The following is a 27,381-nucleotide window of genomic DNA, read 5'->3' on the forward strand; positions in this document are numbered from 1 at the left end:
TATCCCCTGAATGTCCTCCTCACAAGTAATAATATCCCCTGAATGTCCCCTCACAAGTAATAATACCACGTACAGACACCTATACAATTAAGTGGCACTCACGTAAGCATTCAGTGGAAGGCCTCACATTTGTGGCCACAAGCTATATGTTCCTCATTAGTCACTGGTTGGGGATCCTCGATCTAGAGGAAACAACATTTCTCCACTAACATGATGTAGTTCTTCTCTGTGAGAATGGTGAGCTGTGGTCTCTGCCAAAGAAAGTGATCGCAGTGAATTCGCTAAAAAACTTCTAACGTTTCCATCTCTGTATTGAGTGTAAGATTATGACAAGCTATGGCGATTACATTCATGCGGTTTGGTCTTTTATGCAGGTTTATTCCAATTGCCCATTTGGAGTTGGAAAGAACTTTTATCCTTAAGATGAGGGAAATTGGCTTTTCTCTCCATCTGGATCATCATTGTAGTAGAATAGGCTGAGTTGGGCGGACAGATATCTATTTTTTCAGCCTTATAAACTACAGTATGTCACAATGTTAATCAGCTGGAAACTGGCCAGGTTCCTTCTGTAGAAGCCGGGCATCGTGGTTTGATGGTGGCTGTAAATTCCTCTTTGAGATGTTAAGTAAGTTGTTGAGTCACCAAAGCCAAGATTGTAGGAAGAGTATACACTGCTCAAAAAAATAAAGGGAGCACTGAAATCCCCCCTCCTAGATCTGAATGAATGAAATGTTCTCATTGAATACTTTGTTCTGTAGAAAGCTGAATGTGCTGACAACAAAATTACTCAAAAATCATCAATGGAAATCACATTTATTAACTAATGGAGGCCTGGATGTGGAGTCACCCCCAAAATTAAAGTGGAAAACACACTACTGGCTGATCCAACTGTGATGTAATGTCCTTAAAACAAGTCACAATGAGGCTGAGTATTGTGTGTGGCCTCCACGTGCCTGTATGACCTCCCTACAATGCCTGGGCATGCTCCTGATGAGGCTGAGTATTGTGAGTGGCCTCCACGTGCCTGTATGACCTCCCTACAACGCCTGGGCATGCTCCTGATGAGGCTGAGTATTGTGTGTGGCCTCCACGTGCCTGTATGACCTCCCTACAACGCCTGGGCATGTTCCTGATGAGGCTGAGTATTGTGTGTGGCCTCCACGTGCCTGTATGACCTCCCTACAATGCCTGGGCATGCTCCTGATGAGGCTGAGTATTGTGCGTGGCCTCCACGTGCCTGTATGACCTCCCTACACTGCCTGGGCATGCTCCTGATGAGGCTGAGTATTGTGCGTGGCCTCCACGTGCCTGTATGACCTCCCTACAACGCCTGGGCATGCTCCTGATGAGGCTGAGTATTGTGTGTGGCCTCCACGTGCCTGTATGACCTCCCTACAACGCCTGGGCATGCTCCTGATGAGGCTGAGTATTGTGTGTGGCCCCCTCCTGCCTGTATGACCTCTCTACAACGCCTGGGCATGCTCCTGATGAGGCTGAGTATTGTGTGTGGCCTCCACGTGCCTGTATGACCTCCCTACACCGCCTGGGCATGCTCCTGATGAGGCTGAGTATTGTGTGTGGCCTCCACGTGCCTTTATGACCTCCCTACAACGCCTGGGCATGCTCCTGATGAGGCTGAGTACTGTGTGTGGCCTCCACGTGCCTGTATGACCTCCCTACAACGCCTGGGCATGCTCCTGATGAGGCTGAGTATTGTGTGTGGCCTCCACGTGCCTGTATGACCTCCCTACGCCGCCTGGGCATGCTCCTGATGAGGCTGAGTATTGTGTGTGGCCTCCACGTGCCTGTATGACCTCCCTACAACGCCTGGGCATGCTCCTGATGAGGTTGTGGATGGTCTCCTGTGGGATCTCCTCCCAGACCTGGACTAAAGCATCTGCCAACTCCTGGACAGTCTGTGGTGCAACGTGACGTTGGTGGATGGAGCGAGACATGATGTCCCAGATGTGCTCAATCAGATTCAGGTCTGGGGAACGGGCGGCCAGTCCATAGCTTCAATGCCTTCATCTTGCAGGAACTGCTGACACACTCCAGCCACATGAGGTCTGGCATTGTCCTGCATTAGGAGGAACCCAGGGCCAACCGCACCAGCATATGGTCTCACAAGGGGTCTGAGGATCTCAGCCTGACTGCCATTAGGTACCGAGATATCTCTGGTGAGCACATGGAGGGCTGTGCGGCCTCCAAAGAAATGCCACCCCACACCATTACTGACCCACTGCCAAACCGGTCATGCTGAAGGATGTTGCAGGCAGCAGATCGCTCTCCACGGCGTCTCCAGACTCTGTCACGTCTGTCACATGTGCTCAGTGTGAACCTGCTTTCATCTGTGAAGAGCACAGGGCGCCAGTGGCGACTTTGCCAATCCTGGTGTTCTGTGGCAAATGCCAAGCGTCCTGCACGGTGTTGGGCTGTGAGCACAACCCCCATCTGTGGACGTTGGGCCATCATACCACCCTCATGGAGTCGGTTTCCAACCGTTTGTGCAGACACATGCACATTTGTGGCCTGCTGGAGGTCATTTTGCAGGACTCTGGCAGTGCTCCTCCTGTTCCTCCTTGCACAAAGGCGGAGGTAGCGGTCCTGCTGCCGGGTTGTTGCCCTCCTACGGCCCCCTCCACATCTCCTGGTGTACTGGCCTGTCTCCTGGTAGCGCCTCCAGCCTCTGGAAACTACGCTGACGGACACAGCAAACCTTCTTGCCACAGCTCGCATTGATGTGCCATCCTGGATGAGCTGCACTACCTGAGCAACTTCTGTGGGTTGTAGAGTCCGTCTCATGCTACCGTGAGTGTGAAAGCACAACCAACATTCAAAAGTGACCAAAACATCAGCCAGAAAGCACTGGTACTGAGATGTGGTCTGTGGTCCCCACCTGCAGAACCACTCCTTTACTGAGGGTGTCTTGATAATTGCCAATAATTTCCATCTATTGTCTATTCCATTTGCACAACAGCATGTGAAATTGATTGTCAATCAGTGTTGCTTCCAAGTGGACAGTTTGATTTCACAGAAGTTTGATTTACTTGGAGTTATATTCTGGTGTTTAAGTGTTCCCTTTATTTTTTTGAACGGTGTATATTTCCAAGGAGAATCTGGAGCATCGTATCACGATGTACAATAATTATAGTCTTCCACAATGTTAGTAAGGTTTGCAGAGATATTTCCATGTCTATGTAGATTGAAGATAGGAATTTGGGTGGAAGGAGGAAGATTGTAATACTTTAGAAAGTTCTTTGTGGCATTATATAATGTATATAATCTATAATATAACCATTGATGTGTCCTTCTGTCCGAAGCCTCTATAGGCTTCGCATGTGCACTGTGCCTGCGCAGTATGGCCGGAGACAGAAGGACACATCCAGATCGGGAGGAGGACGATGCTGGAGGAGAAGTGTGGCGCTGCAGATAGCGGTATTCATAGGCACTGGCTGCATACCTCGATTTCTGGCGCCATGAGGACATACTGGAGAGTATGGAGGAGTGTTGCGCTGAAGTCAACGCCTGAACATAGCGTGATCTCTGGCGCCATTTTGTTGAAGACAAATTCGCACAGTGTCTTCAAGAAAATGGCACCACATATCGCTGACTCCGGCGTCATTTTATTTAAATATTTAACTCAGAGTGACAATGCGCTGCCATGGAGTTGGGAAAAGGCAAGTAGGAGTGTTTGTGGATGAGCTGCATGGATGGATGGATGAGCTGCATGGATGGTTGGATGGATGAGCTGCATGGATGGTTGGATGGATGAGCTGCATGGATGGTTGGATTTGGAGCATGAATGGTTGGATGAGGAACATGGACAGATGGATGGATGAGCAGCATGGACGGATGGATGAGCAGCATGGATGAATAGATGGATGAGCAGCATGAATGGATGGATGAGGAACATGGATGTATGGATGGATGAGCAGCATGGATGGATGGATGAGCATCATAAATGGATGGATGAGGAAAATGGATGTATGGATGGATGAGCAGCATGGATGGATGGATGAGCAGCTTGGATGTATGGATGATCATAATGGAAGGATGGATGAGCAGCATGGATGGATGGATGAGCAGCATGGATGGATGGATGGATGAGCTGCATGGATGGTTGGATTTGGAGCATGAATGGTTGGATGAGGAACATGGACAGATGGATGGATGAGCAGCATGGACGGATGGATGAGCAGCATGGATGAATAGATGGATGAGCAGCATGAATGGATGGATGAGGAACATGGATGTATGGATGGATGAGCAGCATGGATGGATGGATGAGCATCATAAATGGATGGATGAGGAAAATGGATGTATGGATGGATGAGCAGCATGGATATATGGATGGATGAGCAGCATGGATATATGGATGGATGATCAGCATGGATGTATGGATGGATGAGCAGCATGGATGGATGGATGAGCAGCATGGATGGATGGATGGATGAGCTGCATGGATGGTTGGATTTGGAGCATGAATGGTTGGATGAGGAACATGGACAGATGGATGGATGAGCAGCATGGACGGATGGATGAGCAGCATGGATGAATAGATGGATGAGCAGCATGAATGGATGGATGAGGAACATGGATGTATGGATGGATGAGCAGCATGGATGGATGGATGAGCATCATAAATGGATGGATGAGGAAAATGGATGTATGGATGGATGAGCAGCATGGATGTATGGATGGATGAGCAGCATGGATATATGGATGGATGAGCAGCATGGATATATGGATGGATGATCAGCATGGATGTATGGATGGATGAGCAGCATGGATGGATGGATGAGCAGCATGGATGGATGGATGAGCAGCATGGATGTATAGATGATCAGCATGGATGGATGAGCAGCATGGATGGATGGATGAGCAGCATGGATGGATGGATGAGCAGCATGGATGGATGGATGAGCAGCATGCATGGATGGATGGATGAGCAGCATGGATGGATGGACGAGCAGCATGGATGGATGGACGAGCAGCATGGATGGATGGACGAGCAGCATGGATGGATGGACGAGCAGCATGGATGGATGGACGAGCAGCATGGATGGATGGACGAGCAGCATGGATGGATGGACGAGCAGCATGGATGGATGGACGAGCAGCATGGATGGATGGACGAGCAGCATGGATGGATGGACGAGCAGCATGGATGGATGGACGAGCAGCATGGATGGATGGACGAGCAGCATGGATGGATGGACGAGCAGCATGGATGGATGGACGAGCAGCATGGATGGATGGACGAGCAGCATGGACGGATGGATGAGCAGCTTGGACGGATGTATGTATGGATGAGCAGCATGGACGGATGGATGATCAGCATGGATGGATGGATGAGCAGCATGGATGGATGGATGAGCAGCATGGACGGATGGATGGATGCTGCTCACCCACCCATCCATCCAGCCCTAATGCAGAGGGAGTGTCAGTCTGGGCCGGAGGCGCGGTACAGCGGATTCTGTGTATTCTCAGAGCAATGACTGAACCCGCGCTGCTCACGACCCCATGACTGAAATCGAATGCTGGCGAGGAGAATAAAGTTAATTTTTTCCCCCCAGCACAGATAAACCACATATCTGCAGGTTAGCAGTGTTATTTCTGGTGACATTTGCCCTTTTAATTTTGCAGTACAATACTTCAATAAAACGGCGCTGGACTCAGCGAGTACGCACACCACGCTATCCGGCGCCATTTTTTTGAAGACACTGTGTCAATAAAATGGCGCCAAATAGCACGGTATGCGCATGCGCTGACTCTGGCGCCATTTTCTTGAAGTAATGTACTACAATGTCAACTTAGCAGTGTGAATGCACCGCCCGTCTGCATTATCCCTTTATTTTATTGAAGACACTTTATGTGCGAATTCGCCGGAAATGTACCAAAGAAAAACAGGTTCAATAGCTAGTGATATTTATCAGCGTCTCTCCATACACAGGATTACACACTAGTGAAAAAGACATCAGGTGACTCAGTGACTCCCTGCAGCCAAGAGTCAGGAGGGCGGAGCAGGAGGCGGAGCCTCATCACAGCTCCTCCCCCGCACTCCCGGATACATGAGAGGAGCAAGAAGATGATCCTGAAACTCACCAACAAGATGATTGAGCTGCTGACCGGAGAGGTGACTGCTGGGAATGCTGGGATATTATACAGGGCGGGACTGGGGGATTCTGGGTAATGACGCTATCATTGTGTGTCAGGTTCCTATAAGGTGTCAGGACGTCACCGTCTATTTCTCCGCGGAGGAGTGGGAGTATCTAGAAGGACACAAGGATCTGTACGAGGACGTCATGATGGAGGACGACCGGCCCCGCACATCACAGGGTAAGAGGAGACATAAATACAGTGATAGTAATGTAAGCCAACCGTCCAGAATTGAAATAAAAGATGTTTTCAAGGACAGTGTCCTTCTCAAAGAAGACAAGAAGAAGACGGCCAGTATGTGCAATATATGGTGGGACTAAGATCGAAGCCAAATCCACAGCTCAGAAGTGTTTCATCAGACGTTCAATGGTTGATGCTTTATTCATTGTAAATTTATTCCACAATGTAGGAAAATACATCTGGTCACATTTTACACCTCAAATAAATGCATTGTCCTGTTATACGGTGGAAAATCACAAAAACATATAATAGGAAGTATATAGAAAGCAAATGCTTAGACACTGAGTGACCACAGTATCACAGACAACTACCTCGCCCTTTAGGCTTCTGTATATAGAAATGAAACACGTGACCCCGGAGTGTAGAAAGAAATGGTGAATTTATGGAACAATTTGTGTGAATTACGGAATCTGAGCAACGTCGTATGAAGCGAAGCCTGCTGATCGTTACTATACTAGCCAGGGCCAAGATTTCCAAAACGATCACCCTTGTAGGACATTCCCATGAAACAATTTTACGAGTATGCTGAGAAACATGAGACCAAGGAAAAACTGTCAGAGAAAGGAGACAACGCGCCAACAAAAGGAGTTAAAGAAGGAGTTCAGTAATCGTTCTGACAAACGGGTGGACAAGAAAATTGCAGCAGAAGACAACGATGGTGCAAAACTAACGAGTCCAACACAAATGGGCTGTAAGAGCAAACGAAAAGTGTGAGCGCCAATAATGTCTAAGGGAAACAGAAAAGTGACTCCAGTGTCCAAAAGAGCGGAAAACGGAGTGGAAAAACATCGCCTGGCCAAATGAATCCAGATTTATTGCTCCATGCTGATGGGAGGGTCAGAGTTTGGTATAAATTTTGGGGTAATGATGTATGGAATGATTTCCTGACACACTCTGCTTGCCTCCAGAGGACCTAAAATTATACCGACTCTTTAAAAGAAGATCAATAACTGTTCATCATTGCTAAAGTTTTTTCAAGTTTTTACTTCTGAACAAAAAATGTGGTGGAGGATTCTACAGTACATTTTAATGGGAGGCTCCACTCTAGACCAAAAGAGCCTGGTGTTATCTCAAAGAGTCAAACATATATCCCCCAGAAAGCCAATATATCGTATGGGACCTTGTCCTTCTTATACATGTGCAAAGGACATTAGGAATATCTATATTGTGTCTATAAGAATGTCTGAATGCCATTTATCACTAGATCCACAACGGTCTATGGCGCCCTTTATTACTAGATCCACAACGGCCTGTGGTGCCCTTTATTACTAGATCCACAACGGCCTGTGGCGCCCTTTATTACTAGATCCACAACGGCCTGTGGCGCCCTTTATTACTAGATCCACAACGGCCTGTGGCGCCCTTTATTACTAGATCCACAACGGCCTGTGGCGACCTTTATTACTAGATCCACAACGGCCTGTGGTGCCATTTATTACTAGATCCACAACAGCCTGTGGCGCCCTTTATTACTAGATCCACAACGGCCTGTGGCGCCATTTATTACTAGATCCACAACGGCCTGTGGCGACCTTTATCATTAGATCCACGACGGCCTGTGGCGCCCTTTATTATTAGATCCACAACAGCATGTGGTGCCCTTTATTACTAGATCCACAACGGTCTGTGGTGCCCTTTATTACTAGATCCACAACGGTCTGTGGTGCCCTTTATTACTAGATCCACAACGGTCTGTGGTGCCCTTTATTATTAGATCCACAACGGTCTGTGGTGCCCTTTATTACTATATCCACAACGGCCTGTGGTGCCCTTTATTACTATATCCACAACGGCCTGTGGCGCCCTTTATTACTATATCCACAACGGTCTGTGGTGCCCTTTATTACTATATCCACAACGGCCTGTGGCGCCCTTTATTACTATATCCACAACGGCCTGTGGTGCCCTTTATTACTATATCCACAACGGTTTGTGGTGCCCTTTATTACTAGATCCACAGTGGTCTGTGGAACCCTTTATTATTAGATCCACAACGGTCTGTGGCGCCCTTTATTACTATATCCACAACGGTCTGTGGTGCCCTTTATTACTATATCCACAACGGCCTGTGGCGCCCTTTATTACTATATCCACAACGGTCTGTGGTGCCCTTTATTACTATATCCACAACGGCCTGTGGCACCCTTTATTACTATATCCACAACGGCCTGTGGTGCCCTTTATTACTATATCCACAACGGTTTGTGGTGCCCTTTATTACTATATCCACAACGGCCTGTGGCGCCCTTTATTATTAGATCCACAACGGCCTGTGGCGCCCTTTATTACTAGATCCACAACAGCCTGTGGTGCCCTTTATTCCTAGATCCACAACAGCCTGTGGTGCCCTTTATTACTATATCCACAACGGCCTGTGGTGCCCTTTATTCCTAGATCCACAACGGCCTGTGGTGCCCTTTATTACTATATCCACAACAGCCTGTGGTGCCCTTTATTACTATATCCACAACGGCCTGTGGTGCCCTTTATTACTATATCCACAACGGCCTGTGGTGCCCTTTATTCCTAGATCCACAACGGCCTGTGGTGCCCTTTATTACTATATCCACAACAGCCTGTGGTGCCCTTTATTACTATATCCACAACGGCCTGTGGTGCCCTTTATTCCTAGATCCACAACGGCCTGTGGTGCCCTTTATTACTAGATCCACAACGGCCTGTGGTGCCCTTTATTACTAGATCCACAACAGCCTGTGGTGCCCTTTATTCCTAGATCCACAACAGCCTGTGGTGCCATAGATGAAAATCAGAAAAGCCTTCCTAAAACGTAGGTCAAAGTGAAGATCTGCTGTGCCTAAAATGTAAAAATAAGGGACATTCTGACCATTACCCCTGTTCATAATGGCAGCAGTCTTGCCTTTTTACGAGGATCCACCAACCAAGCCCCGATTGGGTGCCACTGATTTTTGTGATCAAGAAATAAACTATACCGTGCCATGTGCAAAGCAAAGGTATTTTATAAAAAGCCGGAGGACCTTCCTTTTAACTAAGGGAATGTGAGAAGTTGTATACAGCAGAAGACTGTTGCAAGGAGCTTGTCTTCAGCTTTTTTTTATTCATACTTTGACCCTATTATATGAAAAATAATTTTAAGAGCCAAAGGCTTCAAATAAGGATGGAAAATAGAAGAGGCGATAGGGTCCAGCCTTGGTGAGTGCTTCAATAAAAATAAGGGTGAGTGTGGCAACCAGTATGGTCGGAACCCGCTATAGTAAAAATTATAGATTAAATATTATAAATGATTCTTTTATGCAAAATGTGAATGAAAGAAAAGCAGGCCCTGCCTGAAAAACTAAGTTGGAAAGGCACAAAACCTATAAAGGTAAGCAGTACACGAGCAAGTGAAGAAAACAAACGACGTGCAAATGGTCACCCACCAAAACCAATCCAACACACATTTTACCATCGGTTTCATGTGGGGTCCCAAGGATACATCTTGGGCTAGGTTCACACTTACACAGCGCTCTGTGCCAAGCACTACATTGGCGTTTCTGTTGGAATGCCTGAGAAACTGTATTCCAATGGAAACCCTGACGGAGCCATTCACTAAAAAGTGCGTGTCTTATTGTCCAGAGGCAGCTTTCGATGATCAATGAGATCGATGATCAAGGAGATCGATGACAGAGCGTCCATTCCGGATTAGAGAGGACCATGCCGCTGCACACTGCTTTCCTGCCCGACACTGATCAGTCTTATTGGTACAGGGCAGGCGAGAAAGACGCCAGGACCTGCACATCACTGAAGCTGAACGGATACTGCGGTTCCTGACTGGTTGAACTACATCTTGGGTCTTGTGATCAGTCACACTCCTGGATGAAAGTTCACAATGTGAACATATAGTGTATTTTCCTTTTTTTTGGATCATTTTAACTTCACCCCAGGAGAGACCATCTAACACCTCAGTCGCTTCCGTAGTGCGGAGGAAAATGAGAGAACTTATTGATGCTCACCACTGTACTATCCATCTCTTAGAATTTAGACCTTTCTTTCTAAGGTTTTTGAAGTATAGATTTTTTGGCATGGCTGGTATCTAAATGCATAGATGTTTGAGCCTCTACCACATGCGAAGACTCTAAGCTCCAGGTCTAGGATCTCCGTGTGGTCCTGACTATTAGTTTGATGTTTTAGCAAAGCAATGACAAGAACCACAATATTTTTTTATTAAGACCTGGATAAAAATATATAGAATTACACATATTGAATTGATACATAGACAGATCTCCAGCCGATCACTGGGTGGTTGTGTCTCCCACAGATGGATCCAAGAGGAGAAACCCACCGCAGAGATGTCCCCGTCCTCTGTATTCTCAGGACCGTCCAGAGGAAGATCACAACGTCCCGGAGAATCAGCAGGTAGATGAGGCTAAAGTCTCATCACCGAAATACGACCATAAAGAGATGGAACCAAAGTTCACTTCACATTATTTTCTTATCTCTTTAGGCTGAAGATCTGATTGGTATTAAGGTCGTGGTTATAGATGAAGAAGAAGAAGAGGAAAAGGAGGACGATCAGCCGTGTGAGGAGGGGGTTGTAAAACGAAAACATGTTTTGAGGGTGACTCCATTCAAATGATCTTCACGTGTAAATATCCTATGTCTGTTTCCTGCAGATGAACTCATTGAAAGAAACCCACCAGAGAGATGTCCTCGTCCACTGTATTCCCAGTACCGTCCAGAGGAGAATCGCAACGTCTCAGATAATCGGCAGGTAGATGGCGATGAATTCTGGACCAATCTACGTATATAGGGAAGTTTTATTAAGACAGGAGAACAAATGAGTAATATGGCATAAAAAGCGTAATTTTTATTAGGTAGAAAAATACATAATAACAAGTATGATAAGGGATATAAAGTGCATGGTGCCAGAAGCTAGGGGGTCACAGGGATAACAGGACAACCCCAATATGTCAAGATGTAAATAAATGAGGGCAGCTGCATATATATAAAGAAGGGGTGGATATAAGTACAATATTGCATGCACAACGGTGACAGGACACACACAATATGTATTGACATCTAAATATATGGATAAGGGATATTTGCGCATGCATAGAAAAATGAATGTGGGATTACAAGTATCATGTGACCTGCAGTATCATAGCATAATTGCAGCAAACTATAAGAGTAATCCCACTTAGTGCCCAAACCACTCTCCTGTAATAAAGGTAAACCTGCAACTCACCCAAAACAAGGTCCAAGGGTCCTACTAGCCCTGCGAGCCCCCAGCAGAAGTAAAGATGGTGACGACGCGCGTTTCGCCGATCTTTATCAAGAGGTGCAGGGAAGTGCGGAGACTGCTGTCCTTGTAGTCAGAGACTTGTGTGAGGTTTCAAATAGTTACCACACTCTCGGAAATGCTATGGATTCTTTAAGTTTCTTCCTTGTACATGCTGAAGTGTTAATATAAAAAAAGGTACACAGCTTACAAGAAGAGGCATGAAATCGAGCCAGGCAAAACAAGCAAACCTTTCCAAAATAAAAAAAAAGAAAGAGCTCAGACGGTGTTAGAGGACGCGCTCCATCTTCTCCATTGAAGGGTTTCTCTTTGCCGGCTGCATGCATTCCCATGCCACGTTCATCACACTTATTTTGATCTGTCTGAGTTTTCTATCCCTCTGCCGTACTATTCTGAATTGTTAACATTGGGTTTATTAGATTGAAGATCAGGAGATTATCACAGTGAAGGTTGAAGAAGAAGAAGAAGGAGAGATGATAAGGGGCGATCCACCGTGTATGAGTGAAGTAGAAGATGAAATTCCTGTATATGTTACCGCAGGTATGTAATAACTAGGAAGTGTTATGGAGACCCTCTTTGTTTTAAGGAGAACTTTGGAATAGACCGCAAAGGGTCTTCACATTCCCAGTGAGATTCAAATTAAGATACTTCTTCGATGAAGGAAGAGAGACAGAATACATGTGACATGCATTGTCAGCAGGTAGAGTCTTCCTCGTGTGGCAGCAAAGACTCGCCATATTTATTAGCTAGACAGAACAGAACTTCATTGTTACAGAAAATCGAAATAGACTTATTAGTAACAAATTTCCATTGGCCCAGCGTAAACCTTCTTGTCAAGGACTTTACAGGAAACAAGTATCTTAGTCAGACATTCCACAATGTAAAATTTGAAAACACTCAAGCAGACTTCAGACGTAGCAAAAATCTAAATTGTTTTTATCTAAATTAATAATGATATCTAGATATTAAAAAATTAACCACAACAGAAGTAATCTCCGATGTTTTTTAAGACGAGCTTCCACCCGAGTAAGAATATTATACTGCTCTCGGCTGAGCAATCGGCATTTAGATGTGTCCCGGACGTATCCTTTCACTGGAATGAAGCAGAGTATAAAATATGACATTTTGGACTCTGTCTGACCTCTTTCTTTAGCTTGTTCAAACACGTGGTCTTTCACTTCTTGCCTCCGCAAACAATGTTTTTTTTTTGTTGCTTGCAATTTTTCGGCCCCTGCTTCCAAGAGCCGTAGCTTTTTGATTTATCTGTCGACACAGGAATATGAGAGCTTGTTTTTTTGGAAAGACATCATCCATTTTACCATACAGTGTAGTTAAAACGTGATGAAAAAAATCATCACGTTGGCTTTGTTTTTACGGTATTTATTGTATGGTAAAGATGTCCTGGCAGTAGGATTCTCCAGGTCAGTACGATTATGGCGACATCAAACATGCAGAGATATTTTTTTTCACTGCTTAAATAAAAAAAAAATAATTCAGATGTCTTTTAAAAAAAAAAAGTTTATGGCGCCATTTTCTGAGACCTGTCGCACTTTTATTTTTCTGTCAACAGGGATGTGTGAGGGCTTGTTTTGTGCGTGGTGAGCCAATGGTTTTACTGATACCAACTTGGGGTACAAACAAAGTTTTCATTGCATCTATTTAAGGAGGTGCGGCAACCAAAAACGAAATTATGGTGTTTTGATTTTTTTTTTTTTCTCTTTAGGGAGTTTACCGTACGGGTAAAGTAATTGTATATTTGGTAGACCGGACTTTTACGGATGCGGCCGTACCAAATTTATTTAGATTTTTAATCCGGAAAAAGGAGGTATGATTCTGATTTTTCAAAATTTTTTTTTTATTTTTCTCTTTATTTTTTTAGTACCCTTAGGGTACTTGAATCTGTGATTGTCTGATTGCTTTTATACTATATACTGCAGTAGAAGAGTATTGCAGTAGAAAGTGAAAATCACTGTCTCCTCTGAAGCCCAGACTGTGGTTGCGATGGTGGCCTTCATCAGTTCCCCAACTCTCATAGTAACCCATCAGTGCCCCACGTTCGCACTCCACTGAAATGACGCTGTCTCTCCCATGGTCCCAGCAGCTCTTTTTCTGGTCTTCTTCTGACTCCGGCATGGAGCAGCCACCATCGGACACAGAGAAGGGGGCTGGTTTAGGTAATCACTTTAGCTGACAACCAACTCTCTTCACCACAACATCAACAACCAGGTAGGAAGGAGGGGGCAACAGGGAAATAAACACAACAATAAATGGAGAAATAAAGCTGCCGGAACCAAGAGAGCGGATTTAAAGTCTGAGAACTGCACCAAGTACATTAGAAAGTTCAATTAATTTCTATTTCTGTTAATACCCTCGAATAACCCCTTTTAAATGCAAAAGCCTTTTTAAGGCTGGAATCAAACATGCAATGTTTGTGGCCATTTTTGGCGTCAAAGAGAGGAGTGGATTAAAAAAAAATAGAAAAAAAAGGATTTAAGCTGCATTTACACTGCAAGATCACCATAAATTAGCGTCCCTTGGAGCACTCCGTTCGAGATAATCTTGCAGTTTAAACAGGGTGCTGATCGCTTGAAGAACAAGCAAAGTGCTCGTTCATTGGGTGAAAATTATCTTTTGGTTTCCACAAAAGGTCATCATTCTTGGCAGCGTGTCATCCTGTGTAAACAGGACTCTCTCTGTCGAGAACAATGGCTGCCTCTGTGCACGGAACGATCCGTTACAGATCATTATCTGCAGTCTGCCTGAGTAAACAGGTTATTAATTGACCGTTGATCAGTAAATACTTACAGATCGGTAGTCGTTTAACACTGCAAAATGGGGTAATGTAAATCCACCGTTACACTTTCTCTTCACTTTTGGTTTTGGCTCCAAAATAAAAAAAATAAAAAATCAAAACTGCATGTGTGTTAACTGGGGCCTAGGGGGTTTCCTTGTGGAGAGTGATATGCCTGACATGCTAGAGTAAGGAGACTGAAAGGTCATGCAATGCTCCTATGGGAAATTAAATATGCAAATTGCCTCTTCAGAGATGAAGAGGACTTGAACTCTAGCTCCATCTATTAGATGTAGCAATCCTAAAAGTCAATATTGCACTTTAACGAGCCATATGCCAAACCAGAATCTCAATTTGCAGACACGTGTTTCGGAGTGTTACCCCCTCCTCAGTGCAAAGCATGGGATCTAATTTGGAGTTCAAGTCCTCTTCATCTCTGAATAGGTGATTTTTCATATTTAATTTCCCAGAGGAGCATTGCATGGCCTATAAGTCTCCTTACACTAGCACGTCACTCTCCACATTGAGAGGCCTGACCCTTTAGACCACAGTCAGAGGCATCTCATAAAGCCAAATCAGATCTTGTGCTTTGCAATGAAGGAGGGGGCAACACCCCGAAACACATATCTGCAAATTGAGATTCTGGTTTGCCTTTTACCCTAAGACTCTTTAAAGGGTTGATATTGCCTTTTAGGATTGCTACTTTCAATAGTTGGTACTAGAGTTCAAGTCCTCTTCCTCTCTGCATATTTCCAGCTTAATATGAATGTTATAAATTTGTCTACTTTGTGATTTAAATAAAAACAAACAATACTGACATCCATTTTTTAATGTTGACAGAAAATCCCAATAACGATTCTAAAGGAAATAATTTTAGCTTATTACTTAATTATAAAGGAGAAGATGAAGATGTCATGCATCACTCCTCTGGAGAGAAACGTACAACCTTACAGCCAGAACTTCACAGAACAAATTTATCATATAACCTCCCTAATCGTGCAGTATCTTCTCCTGACCAGTCACAGATTACAAGAATCCACACAGTGGAGAAGCCGTACTACTGTTCAAAATGCGGAAAGTGCTTTACAGATAAATCGCATCTTGTTATACATGAGAGAAGTCACACAGGAGAGAAGCCGTACTCATGCTCTGAATGTGGAAAGTTTTTTACAACAAAATCAATTCTTATTAATCATCAGAAAATTCACACAGGAGAGAAGCCGTATTCATGTTCAGTGTGTGGGAAATGCTTTATAAATAAATCACATCTTGCCAGACATGAGAAAATTCACACAGGAGAGAAGCCGTATTCATGTTCACTATGTGGGAAACGTTTTACAGAAAAGGCAAATCTTGTTTCACACGGGAGAATTCACACAGGAGAGAAGCCGTATTCATGCACAGAATGTGGGAAGTGCTTTACAGATAGAACAAGCCTTGTTACGCACGAGAGAAGTCACACAGGAGAGAAGCCGTATTCATGTCTAGTATGTGGGAAATGTTTTATAGATAAATCAAATCTTGTTAGACATGAGAGAACGCACACAGGAGAGAAGCCGTATTCATGTTCACTATGTGGGAAGTGCTTTACTGGTAAACCAAATCTTATTATACATGAAAGAATTCACAGAGGGGAGAAGCCGTATTCATGTCCTCAATGCGGAAAGTGCTTTACAGATAAATCCAGTGTCATTAAACATCGAAAATGTCACACGGGAGTAAAGAAGTTTTGATGTTTTAAATGTAGAAAACATTTTTTTTTTTTCAAGCAAATTAAATCCTAAAACATATCAGGGAATGCAAATGGAGACAAAACCGTATTCCTGTTGTGAGAAATCCTATAAAAGCAAAAAATTAAGTTTAGTTAACTTCAACGGTGATCGGGATCCACAGAGGAAATGTATTGTGAATACAAGGAAGACATGAGCTTTGCTTACTTTCTAAGCAATGGAGGTGAACTGGCATCATTAGCCTTGCTTCTAATTACTGTATTTACCCAAAACGGTGACATTATGGCAAAGTAAGAAAAAATAACTCAATCCAACGTAAACTTTTTATTTCTGAACATATGTGAACGTGTCCATATTTGACCTTCATTCAAACAGATTATAGAACTGGACAAAAAAAAAGTTAAAAGAATTGATACGCCTTTTTTTTGTGTGGCTCAAAATCTTGTAATATTACCTTGGCAAAAATATGAAAGATAAGCAAATCTTTACGTTTTACTTTTCTCTATGAATACTCCACTGCCAGTTTTGGTTTACAAATACTGATGCAATATAATAACCAAAATACACAATTGTGAATGTCTACCTGTTTCTTATACGGGATATGTTGTTTTCCAGTTGTCGCCATCGCATAATGTGGGACGTTCTGAGACGTTGTGCCTGTTCCAAACTAAATAGTAAAATCCAAATATGTGCACAGAAGAGCCATGACTGATGCATTGAGCATCAGGGCAGATCTCTCAATTTCCTTTTGACATCATCTTATATAGGTTGTTAACAGTCATACATGGTAACAATATAATTGGCTCAGCTCATCTCTAAATATGTGCTGGCATTAGCATACATAGATCTCATTGGCTAAAGTTAATTCTGTCTACACCCAGCTGAAGTCTAGGTGTAACTCACTTAGTTTTGTTTCTTCATCATTTCTTCTCTAAGTCCGTTAGACAAAGACATTCCTAAGACTCCATATTTATCACACACACATATACTGGCTCAAACTCCATCCCGGAAAGCAGGAGAGAATATCCAAAATAAGTCAAGATAGATAAAATATAAATCCTGCTCTCACACAGTCTTCCATGAAGGACATACACAACCAATTTTACGTCCTCTCCAGCATCTGGATAGGATTTCTTATTAATAATAATATTTATCGATATAGTACCAGCATAGTCTGAAGCACTTTACTATTCAGAGGATGCATGTGCAAACAATATCAGACATTACAGGTAATACATAGGCCAACAATTCAAACAAAAAGAAGACAAGTTTACAACCTGAGGAAATAGTGATGACACAGAGAGCGAAAAGGGCTTGTATAGTTTTGTGCAGTCAGGGGTATTTATACAAGGCTTCATTAACCAGTCATCAGTCAATATCTGTGTATGCTCAGATTCTAGGTGCTATTCTGAGGAATATAGGAAAGGAGAAATGAGAAAAGTAAGTTTAATGAGGTGAAGCTGAAAAAGATGTGTTTTTAGGCCACACTTAAAATAATAGATACTAGGAATTAATTAGACTGTTTGGGGTAGCACATTCCAGAGAACTTGTGCAGCATGAGAAAAGTCTTGGAGATTGGAAGATTGGATTGGGAGGTTCAGATTATGGAAGAGGTTAGTTTTAGATCTAAGGGGTGGCAGAGATGAGGAAGGAGATGTAGGGCAGCAGTGTGCAGAGCTTTGTGTGTGAATAAGATAAACTCATTGTATTCTGAAGTACAGCACATGGGCAACCAGTCAAATGACTGTCACCGTTTGGACGCATCTGTGTAGCAAGTGGACAGAAATGAGCAAGGCCGCTGCATTAATGATGGCTTGAAGAGAGAAATGTTTAGACAGAAGAAGTCCAAATAGCAATGAGCTGTAGTAATCAAGACGAAAATGAATCGGAGTAACAGTAAGAGTTTCTGCAGTAAGAAAAGGACTGATTCTGGCACTGGCGGACACAAACAGAAAAAGGGACCCTGGGAAAGAACAGTATATGGACCCTTTCCAGTCCAATAGCTCCTCATAATGCAAAAGTTCCACCTACTTTTGAGGTGGAAATGGGCCCCCTTACCTCTTGGGCCCCTGTGCGGCTACACAGGTTGCACCAATGATAGGTCCGCCCCTGGATTCTGGAGATGTTTTTTAGGTGCAGATGGTATGAACGTGCGAGTGACTGGATATATGGAGTAAATTAAGTAGTACCCCAAGATAGTGAGCGTGCGGCCTGGGAGTTATGCTAGTACCACATAAGGTAATAGAAACATATCGGTATAGGCCACTTAGTAGAAACAGAAAAAGTTCAGTTTTGGAAAGATTCAGTTTCACATAGAGTGAGGTAGAGAGACAGTAGACAAAAAGTCACTGGTATCTGTACTAATGCCAGGAGAAGAGGTGTATAATTAGTGTCATCAGCATAGAGATGATATCGTAAAACAAATCTACTGATGGTTTGTCCAATAGAGGCAGTATATTAGGAGGAGAGGAGGGGACCTAGGACTGAACCCAGAGGAGCCCAAACAGTAAGGGGAGGGGGCCTAGGACTAAACTAAGAGGAACCCTGACAGTAAGAGGAGGAGGCCTAGGACTGAATCATGAGGAACCCCGACAGTAAGAGGAGGAGGCCTAGGACTGAATCATGAGGAACCCCGACAGTAAGAGGAGGAGGCCTAGGACTGAATCATGAGGAACCCCGACAGTAAGAGGAGGAGGCCTAGGACTGAATCATGAGGAACCCCGACAGTAAGAGGAGGAGGCCTAGGACTCAACCATGGGGAACCCCGACAGTAAGAGGAGGAGGCCTAGGACTGAATCATGAGGAATACCGACAGTAAGAGGAGGAGGCCTAGGACTGAATCCAGAGGAGCCCAAACAGTAAGGGGAGGGGGCCTAGGACTGAACTAAGCGGAACCCTGACAGTAAGAGGAGGAGGCCTAGGACTGAATCATGAGGAACCCCGACAGTAAGAGGAGGAGGCCTAGGACTGAACCCAGAGGAGCCCAAACAGTAAGGGGAGGGGGCCTAGGACTAAACTAAGAGGAACCCTGACAGTAAGAGGAGGAGGCCTAGGTCTGAACCCAGAGGAGCCCAAACAGTAAGGGGAGGGGGCCTAGGACTGAACCCAGAGGAGCCCAAACAGTAAGGGGAGGGGGCCTAGGACTAAACCAAGAAGAACCCCGACAGTAAGAGGAGGAGGCCTAGGACTGAATCATGAACCCCGACAGTAAGAGGAGGAGGCCTAGGACTCAACCATGAAGAACCCCGACAGTAAGAGGAGGAGGCCTAGGACTGAACCCAGAGGAGCCCAAACAGTAAGGGGAGGGGGCCTAGGACTAAACTAAGAGGAACCCTGACAGTAAGAGGAGGAGGCCTAGGACTGAATCATGAGGAACCCCGACAGTAAGAGGAGGGGACCTAGGACTCAACCATGAGGAACCCCGACAGTAAGAGGAGGAGGCCTAGGACTGAACCATGAGGAACCCCGACAGTAAAAGGAGGAGGCCTAGGACTGAACCATGAGGAACCCCGACAGTAAAAGGAGGAGGCCTAGGACTGAACCATGAGGAACCCCGACAGTAAAAGGAGGAGGCCTAGGACTGAACCATGAGGAACCCCGACAGTAAAAGGAGGAGGCCTAGGACTGAACCATGAGGAACACAGACAGTAAGAGGAGGAGGCCTAGGACTCAACCATGAGGAACCCCGACAGTAAGAGGAGGAGGCCTAGGACTGAACCATGAGGAACCCCAACAGTAAGAGGAGGAGGCCTAGGACTGAACCATGAGGAACACAGACAGTAATAGGAAGAGCCAGCAAAAGATACAGTGAAGGAGTGGTCAGAGATGTAGGAGGAGAACCAGGAGAGCATGGTGTCCATGAGGCCTATAGAGCGGAGCATAGTGAGGAGGAGCTGGTGATCCACAGTGTGGAATGCTGCAGAGATCCAGGAGAATCTGCAGGGAGCAGGGACCATTAGATTTAGCTGTTAGTTGATCGTTAGAGACTCTAGTAAGAGCAATTTCTTTACAGTGTAGAGTCTAGAAACAAGATTGTAAGGTACCAGGAAGAGAGTCATCAAAGCTAGTGATCAAGACGAGAGTGGTCCAAGCGTTCCAGGAGTTTAGAGATGAAGGCAGATTAGACATCGGTCTGTAGTAAACCGGACAGGATGGGTTAAAAGTTTATTTAGTAATGGGGTTATGTCAGCATGTTTGAAATAGGAAAGAAAGATACCAGAAGAAAGGGAGAGGTAAGTAGTGACTACCCGGACAAGGGACTGAAGGAGTTATGAGGGAATAGGATCACTAGTGTAGGTAGTAGTGACCTGTTCAAAGGCTGATAGTGGATGAATTGTAGGAGGGAAGGGGATCAATGCTGTTAGGGGAGGTAATTTCCCATCATACGATATCAACGTGGCTAGAAATTCAGCGCTGAGATCGCTAATATGGGCCTGCACTTTATGGTTAAGGAAGGAATGAAAAATGGCAAAGATTTGTTTTGGGATCCTGGATAGTGAGGTTCTGGGTGTAGGTGCTTCATCCAGGCACCTTTTTGAGTATCTTATTGTCAAGTTTTAATAGATGAGGGCGGAAGGTTGGGGACCAATAGCAGGAGAGAAGAGTTAATAAAGTCAGAAAAACTGAGCAGAGCTGAAATAAGATGTCGTAGAGAGGGAGAGTATGGCTTTAAATGTTTTAAGAATGTAAATAGCCTATGAGCAGTACATGGAGAGGAGAAGAGAGAGGGACTGATGCGGAGAGAATGCACAGTGGGTGTGAAAGGGTAGAAAATCTGCAAGAAAACAACTAAAGCAAAGATGGTGACAGTAAGCATGCAAAATCAGTTGTGCAGCATATTCGAATGATAAGCAAGTTTCTTAGAGTATCTTACATAGTATAGCTGTCTGACTGCCATGTTTATCTGCCAGGACACTTTGAGATAGACGGCTTCTGCAGGCCTGGAGGGACCATAAAGCTCAAGAATGGATTTCACAGCTTGCAAACGTGATCGAAATAACCTTAGAGCAATTGGGAAAACAAACTCCTTAATATTAATATATATCATCAATTATATCAGCTGCAGAGATGATAGTGATGGGTCAGCAGGAAGAATTAAAATATACCTTGTAAGGTAGCGGTATAGATCATGTTGGGGGGGGCACTCACTTCACAGGGTCAATTAAAGCACACAAGCCACGTTTCCCAGTAAACTAAAGTCCAGCAGTTTATTACACGTCATAAACTGCTTATAACACAGTCCATCTCAGTGGCTCGCAGGAATGTTACACATGTAATGTCCTAGAGCCTTTTCAGTGGCAGCTATGTCCGCTTGGCTTCAGATACAGACTTCAACAAGGTACTGCATCAATGTCCATATAAAGAACCATTTTTACCTTTGCTGGGTCTTAGCTGCTTCTCTCAGCTCTGTTCTGCCACAGCTGTGGCTTTAAGGCTTCCCAACCGTGGTCTCAAAGCCAATTGCCTTCCAGGACTACTGGCGTCCCAAACACAGGGATCAGGCCTCTTGCCTCACCAGGCCTCTCTCTAACTTTTTCCAAACCACCCGGATTTATATATCTCTCTGTGCACACAGGACCTGTGATGATGTCACAGTCATGTGATCAGTCACCTGAGGGGAGATACATGGTCAGCCAGAACACACCCCCTGGACATTTTAGCAATGCAGCAAGCCGCTGCATTACATATCCCCCCCCCCCTCTGTTCAAACTTGTGGGGTTGAACACATAATATACACAATCACATTATAACCCACGGTTCACACAGAGACCATGTACTTGACAATTGCGTTGCTCAGCCCCTGGAACATTAGCCATTGACATTAGCCCATTCCTTAGGGACCTACCATCTGTCATGGTCACTAACTTCAGCTGTAGCTGTTCTGTTATTTAGGGGGCCCTTTGTCTGGTCTCACAATTTCTAGACGGCTGCCACCTTCTGCTGCTCAGGCGATGCTGCCTTTCCATTCGTAGTCTGGCGAGATTCAACTGTTCTACCTCTCTCAGGTAGGTCACTCGATACTCCATCAGCATGCGTATATATGCAAGATTTTATTCCGTTCCTACAGCAGAGAATGACACCATGCCGTCTTCATCTGGTATCCAGTCCTGACGATCACGTGGACTGCTTACTTTCATCACACCAGACTTCTTTACCATCATTTGCATGGCTTGGCCATTTCTCCCAATGAGCTTTCTTACCAGAGCATGAGGCACCCGGATGACCTCTTCACGCAGACTTTGAGCTTTTCTCATAAGCTCCAGTTGTCTAATGGCTTGTTCCATCTTCAACCGGACAAACCGCTTTGTGCGAATACATCGCCAGTGCATGTCACTTAGGATAGCCACCCTCTTCACTGTGACTTCGGTTGTGGACAGGACCACCAGTTGTTCACCTTCTGAGGTCGAGTACCCCTTACAGGCTCCCACGGCCTTCTTAAACTCTTCATGCACGGACTCACTGGTGCATTCTTCTCTCAAATCCTCGGGTACATCTATGAGGCACTTGTACCGAGAGGTTTCTGTCTCACCAGTGGTCTCCAAACGATCATCTGGCTCAGGTTTCAGGGGCAACGGACTTTCAGATTCTTCACCCTGTATGCTTCCCCTGAGCTGACTCACAGCTACAAATTCAAGAATTTTCATCTTGACCACTTCCATTCCATACTTATCTTCTGTTAACACTCTGTTAGCTCTCCTCAGGTCCACCTTCTCATGGTATAAAGGAGTAAGTGCAACTTGTTTGCCCTTTTCCTTCTCCAAGGAGGCCTCGTTCACTGAGTGATACTTTGCCAGGCGACCTTTGAGCTCGAAAACTTCTTCCTCTAGCTCAGCTACTCGCCTCTCAGCAGCCCATCTCTGAAGCTCTTCCTGCTTCAACTGCTCCTTTAACAGTAGAGTTCTCTCAGACCTCTCTGTCTCCAATGCGCCCACTCGGCTCTCAACAGCCAGACTCTCAAAACTCTCTTGCTTCAAATGGGCTTGTAGCGTCTCCTTGAGCGCCTTGATCTCAGCTCTAACATCCACCGAATCATCCGAGCTCGCCTTATTCGAGGAGATATTTGCTTCATACCTCCCATCTCCAGTGGCCAACTCCTGGCCCTGGTCTGTGGCTTCTCCGATAGACTCCTTCATCTTTTTCCACTCAGCTTCCATCTTGCTGATTCTTTCCTTAAGGCACGTCTCTGCCCTCTGGAGATTATCACAGAACGTCTGCAGCTCCTTCACCTGAGCTTCCAGACCTAGGGTCTTTCTGCGGAGATCATCATTTTCATCACGGGTGTCCTGCAGAGTGGTCTCAATCACTTGGCGCATGTGCTCTGCATCCGCCTTATCATCCTCTAGTTTTTCCTTAACCTTGAGGAGATCCTCATAGTCTCTCTTAGTTTGTTGAAGTTCCCTATTGAACTTTTCATGCCTCTTTTCTGCCTCTTTCAGGGTGGATAGCTCCCGGTCTCGCTGGTACAGAGAGTCCACCAGCTGCTCTTTCTCCTGCATTAGAGGCTTTACTTGGTCCTGGAATTGCTGCAGCTCCCTCATTAGTTCACCATGCTCCTTCTTGGATTCACACAGCTCCAGGTTGAATTGTTCCCGCAGTCGTTCTAGGTCTTGATCACGTCCAGAAACTTCATCCTGCAGCGCCCCTTTTAAGGCAGATAGCTCCCTATCCCTCTGGTGTAGACCCTCATCCAGCCTTTGCTTCTCCTGCATCAGCTCTAACTGTACCAGGGAGAAACGATCTTTCATCTCGCAAAGCTCATCTTCAGACATCGCTTTGTCAAACTGCAACCGAACAACCTCCTCTTGGGTTCTGCGGAGATCCTCTTTAATTTTCTGGAACATCTCCTTCCATTTGTTGATTTCCTCGCTGCTTTCCTCTAGTTTTTGCTGCCCATCACTCTGACACTGCTGCCTGATACGCTCCAGCTCTTGGTCATGACTGGCCACCTCCTCTTTCAGGGCTGTCAGATCCTGATCCTTCTGTCTCAGTACTGTACCGGAGGTTGGTACTGGCAACGTCACCTCCTCTTCTGCCTCTAAAGGAGGATCCACACTTGGAACAAAGCCACACAGCAATACATTTTCTTTATTTTCACTTTCAGCAAAGACTACAGGAGCAACCTTTTTGTGGCCCTTACGACGTCGACGACGAGAGGGGGACTTTCTCCCCTCGTCTAGCCCCTCCTGACTGGACTCTCTTTCTACTTTCATAGCGTCACCGTCAGTTGTGGGGTCTGTGTCACTCCCCATGGTGTCGTGGACCAGCAAGTCACCTCCCACCTTGACGTCAACCCCTTCTAGTGGAGCTACCCTGTTATCAACGGTCAAATTGTCAGTTTTAGGCCATACCAACCCACAACCAGTAACGAATTTTGGTTTTCTATACTCCACGCTCTTTTGAAAATCCGCCCCCTTTTTAGACTCCGTCCCCTTTTGGACAACCACACCTAAAGGGGGTACTTTAACAAAAAAACCCGCAACAGTCTTAGGACTCAATTCACAACATCTCTTACCACCTCCCCAGGCACTCTTGGACAATACTGGCACCCCCGGAGAGTTCACAGAATGGTCCACTGCCACCATTCTATACGGTGCCAACAGCTCCTGCCGTTCCTGCACCATGTCCTGTAGACGTTTCTCAAATACCTGCTGCGATTTTAACCGGCACTTTAATCGCTCATTAGCTTCAGTTTCATTTGCTGCTCCGTTCACAGCCATCGCGGTACACTATTCCCACTAGACACTTCACGCCGCTCTTCCCGGAAAAAATTTCGTGGCCCCACTGACCCACAGCAAACCAGGTTTGGGTGCGACGACAATTTTCGTAACCACGCCGAGTTACAGCAAGATGCTTTAATCTTCGTGACCCCACAGAGCCACAACAAGATGCTTGCATCCACACTCGTCGTCCTGTGCCGTTGCCCCTAGCAACCGGGCTGCAGTTGCCCGCATTCTCTAACCACATGTGAGGTAGCGGTATTGATCATGTTGGGAGGGCACTCACTTCACCGGGTCAATTAAAGCACACAAGCCACGTTTTCCAGTAAACTAAAGTCCAGCAGTTTATTACACATCATAAACTGCTTATAACACAGTCCATCTCAGTGGCTCGCAGGAATGTTACACATGTAATGTCCTAGAGCCTTTTCAGTGGCAGCTATGCCCGCTTGGCTTCAGATACAGACTTCAGCAAGGTACGGCATCAATGTCCATATAAAAGAACCATTTTTACCTTTGCCGGGTCTTAGCTGCTTCTCTCAGCTCTATTCTGCCACAGCTGTGGCTTTAAGACTCCTCAGCCGTGATCTCCAAGCCACTACTGGCGTCCCAAACACAGGGATCAGGCCTCTTGCCTCACCAGGCCTCTCTCTAACTGTTTCCAAACCACCCGGATTTATATATCTTTCTGTGCACACAGGACCTGTGATGATGTCACAGTCATGTGATCAGTCACCTGAGGGGAGGTACATGGTCAGCCAGAACACACCCCCTGGACATTTTAGCAATGCAGCAAGGCGCTGCATTACAACCTGTATGAAGAGAAGAAAGATTACTGTTAGATTAATGCCATGGCTTCCGCACTCAGGTGGCATCCACGCTGAGGTGGCGTCCGCGCTCAGGTGGCGTCCCCGCTCAGGTGGCATCCGCATTCAGGTGGCATCCGGGCTCAGGTAGCATCCGCGCTCAGGTGGCGTCCGCGCTCAGGTGGCGTCCCCGCTCAGGTGGCATCCGCGCTCAGGTGGCGTCCGCGCTCAGGTGGCATCCGTGCTCAGGTGGCATCCGCGCTCAGGTGGCATCTGCACTTGGGCCATCCCTGTTTATCACATTGCCAATATATGTTCGTCAATATTGCCGTTCTCATGCTCCAATATTTCTCATATTCACAACACCAATTCCAAAAAAGTTGGGTCGCTCTGTAAAATGTAAAGAAAACAAGAATGCAATGATTTGGAAGTCTCTTATTACCATAATTTATTCAGAACATAGGACACAGATCAGAAGTTGAACGATGGATATTTTTCCATTTTAATTGAAATAATTAACTCATTTACAAATTGATAACAGCAACAAATCTCAAGAAAGTTGGGAAAGGGTTTAAAAAAGGGCTGAAAAAGTAAGTGGTGCTAATGAAGAACAGGCGGGGGGTCAATTTTCAACTAAGTCACATGACTGTGTATAAGGATCGGGTGAGAGGGGCAGAGTCTCTCTGAAGCAAAGATGGTCGGAGGTCACCGATCCGTGAACAACTGCAACTAAAAATTGTGGAACAATTTCAGAAATATGTTCCTCTATGTAAAATTACAAAGACTTTGAATATCCTCCGTCTACATCACATAATATGATCAGAGGATGCAGAGATTCTGGAGAAATACATGTGTACAAGGGACAAGGCCGAAAGCCAATATTGGACGCTCGTTATCTCCGGGCCCTCAGGCCATACTGCAGTACTTACTGGCAGGATCCAGTCGTGCAAATTACTGCAGGAAAACTTCCAGAAATCATTGTCTGTGATCGCAGTTCGCTGTGTTTTGCTTTGCGTTTGTGGATAAGTCCATCATGCAAAGAAGCAGTAATAAATCTGTTCAACCCAGAAACGCTGCCGTCTTCTCTGCGCCAAATCTCATTTATAATGGACGGAGGCAAAAAGGGAAAACTGTTCTGTGGTTGGAGGAATCAGAATGTGAAATTCTTTATGGAAACCACTGACATCGTGTCCTGCGGACTCAGGAGAAGAGGGACCATCCAGCTTGTTGTCAGTGCACAGTTCTGCATCTCTGATATCTGAGGGTCACTAGTGCCTATGGCAGGGGCAGCGCACACATAATTGTTCATTGTTTTAGAAATTGTCCACAATTAAAAACGTGGTTACAGTTGTAAACAAACCGAATATACAGGTGTGTGAATTGTCTTCTTTCCAGTTCTCATTATGTGAAATGTGGCAGGGTCACTGGTGTTAAACACAAGGGGAGGTATGTGTTACTCATGTGTGAATTGACACTTACAAACTTTCTGCCAGCATGTTATATGCTGGGGGTTAACTTACTGAAAGGGTGTGTTTTTTTGTGAATGGCAAAGAGGGTGGGAAGCCATTCACACTACCTCCCCTCAGGGTGTGGCTGAGCAAGTTTAAATACTCAGTACTGTTTTTTTTTTTCTGGGTTGGTGAGTCTGGAGAGAGAAGTCTCCAGGCTGTGTAACTTCAGC

At 45.3% G+C, this 27,381-nt stretch overlaps 1 protein-coding gene across 1 annotated transcript in view; it reads left to right on the top strand.

Annotated features, from left to right (window-relative positions):
* LOC141266111 (uncharacterized) overlaps positions 1 to 27,381 on the top strand; it is a 131,707-nt gene that overhangs the window by 70,455 nt on the left and 33,871 nt on the right. The window contains exons 3-11 of the mRNA XM_073680051.1: positions 5,954 to 6,136; positions 6,216 to 6,339; positions 10,676 to 10,773; positions 10,862 to 10,937; positions 11,031 to 11,128; positions 12,076 to 12,196; positions 15,288 to 16,165; positions 16,257 to 16,275; positions 17,059 to 17,063. Coding sequence (XP_073536152.1) covers positions 5,954 to 6,136; positions 6,216 to 6,339; positions 10,676 to 10,773; positions 10,862 to 10,937; positions 11,031 to 11,128; positions 12,076 to 12,196; positions 15,288 to 16,165; positions 16,257 to 16,275; positions 17,059 to 17,063 — 1,602 coding nt within the window. The remainder of the gene's footprint in view (positions 1 to 5,953; positions 6,137 to 6,215; positions 6,340 to 10,675; positions 10,774 to 10,861; positions 10,938 to 11,030; positions 11,129 to 12,075; positions 12,197 to 15,287; positions 16,166 to 16,256; positions 16,276 to 17,058; positions 17,064 to 27,381) is intronic.

This window comes from Phyllobates terribilis, unplaced genomic scaffold (genome assembly GCF_046119375.1).
Source record: "Phyllobates terribilis strain yellow unplaced genomic scaffold, ASM4611937v1 Scaffold_4__5_contigs__length_816908805, whole genome shotgun sequence".
Lineage (NCBI taxonomy): Eukaryota > Metazoa > Chordata > Amphibia > Anura > Dendrobatidae > Phyllobates > Phyllobates terribilis.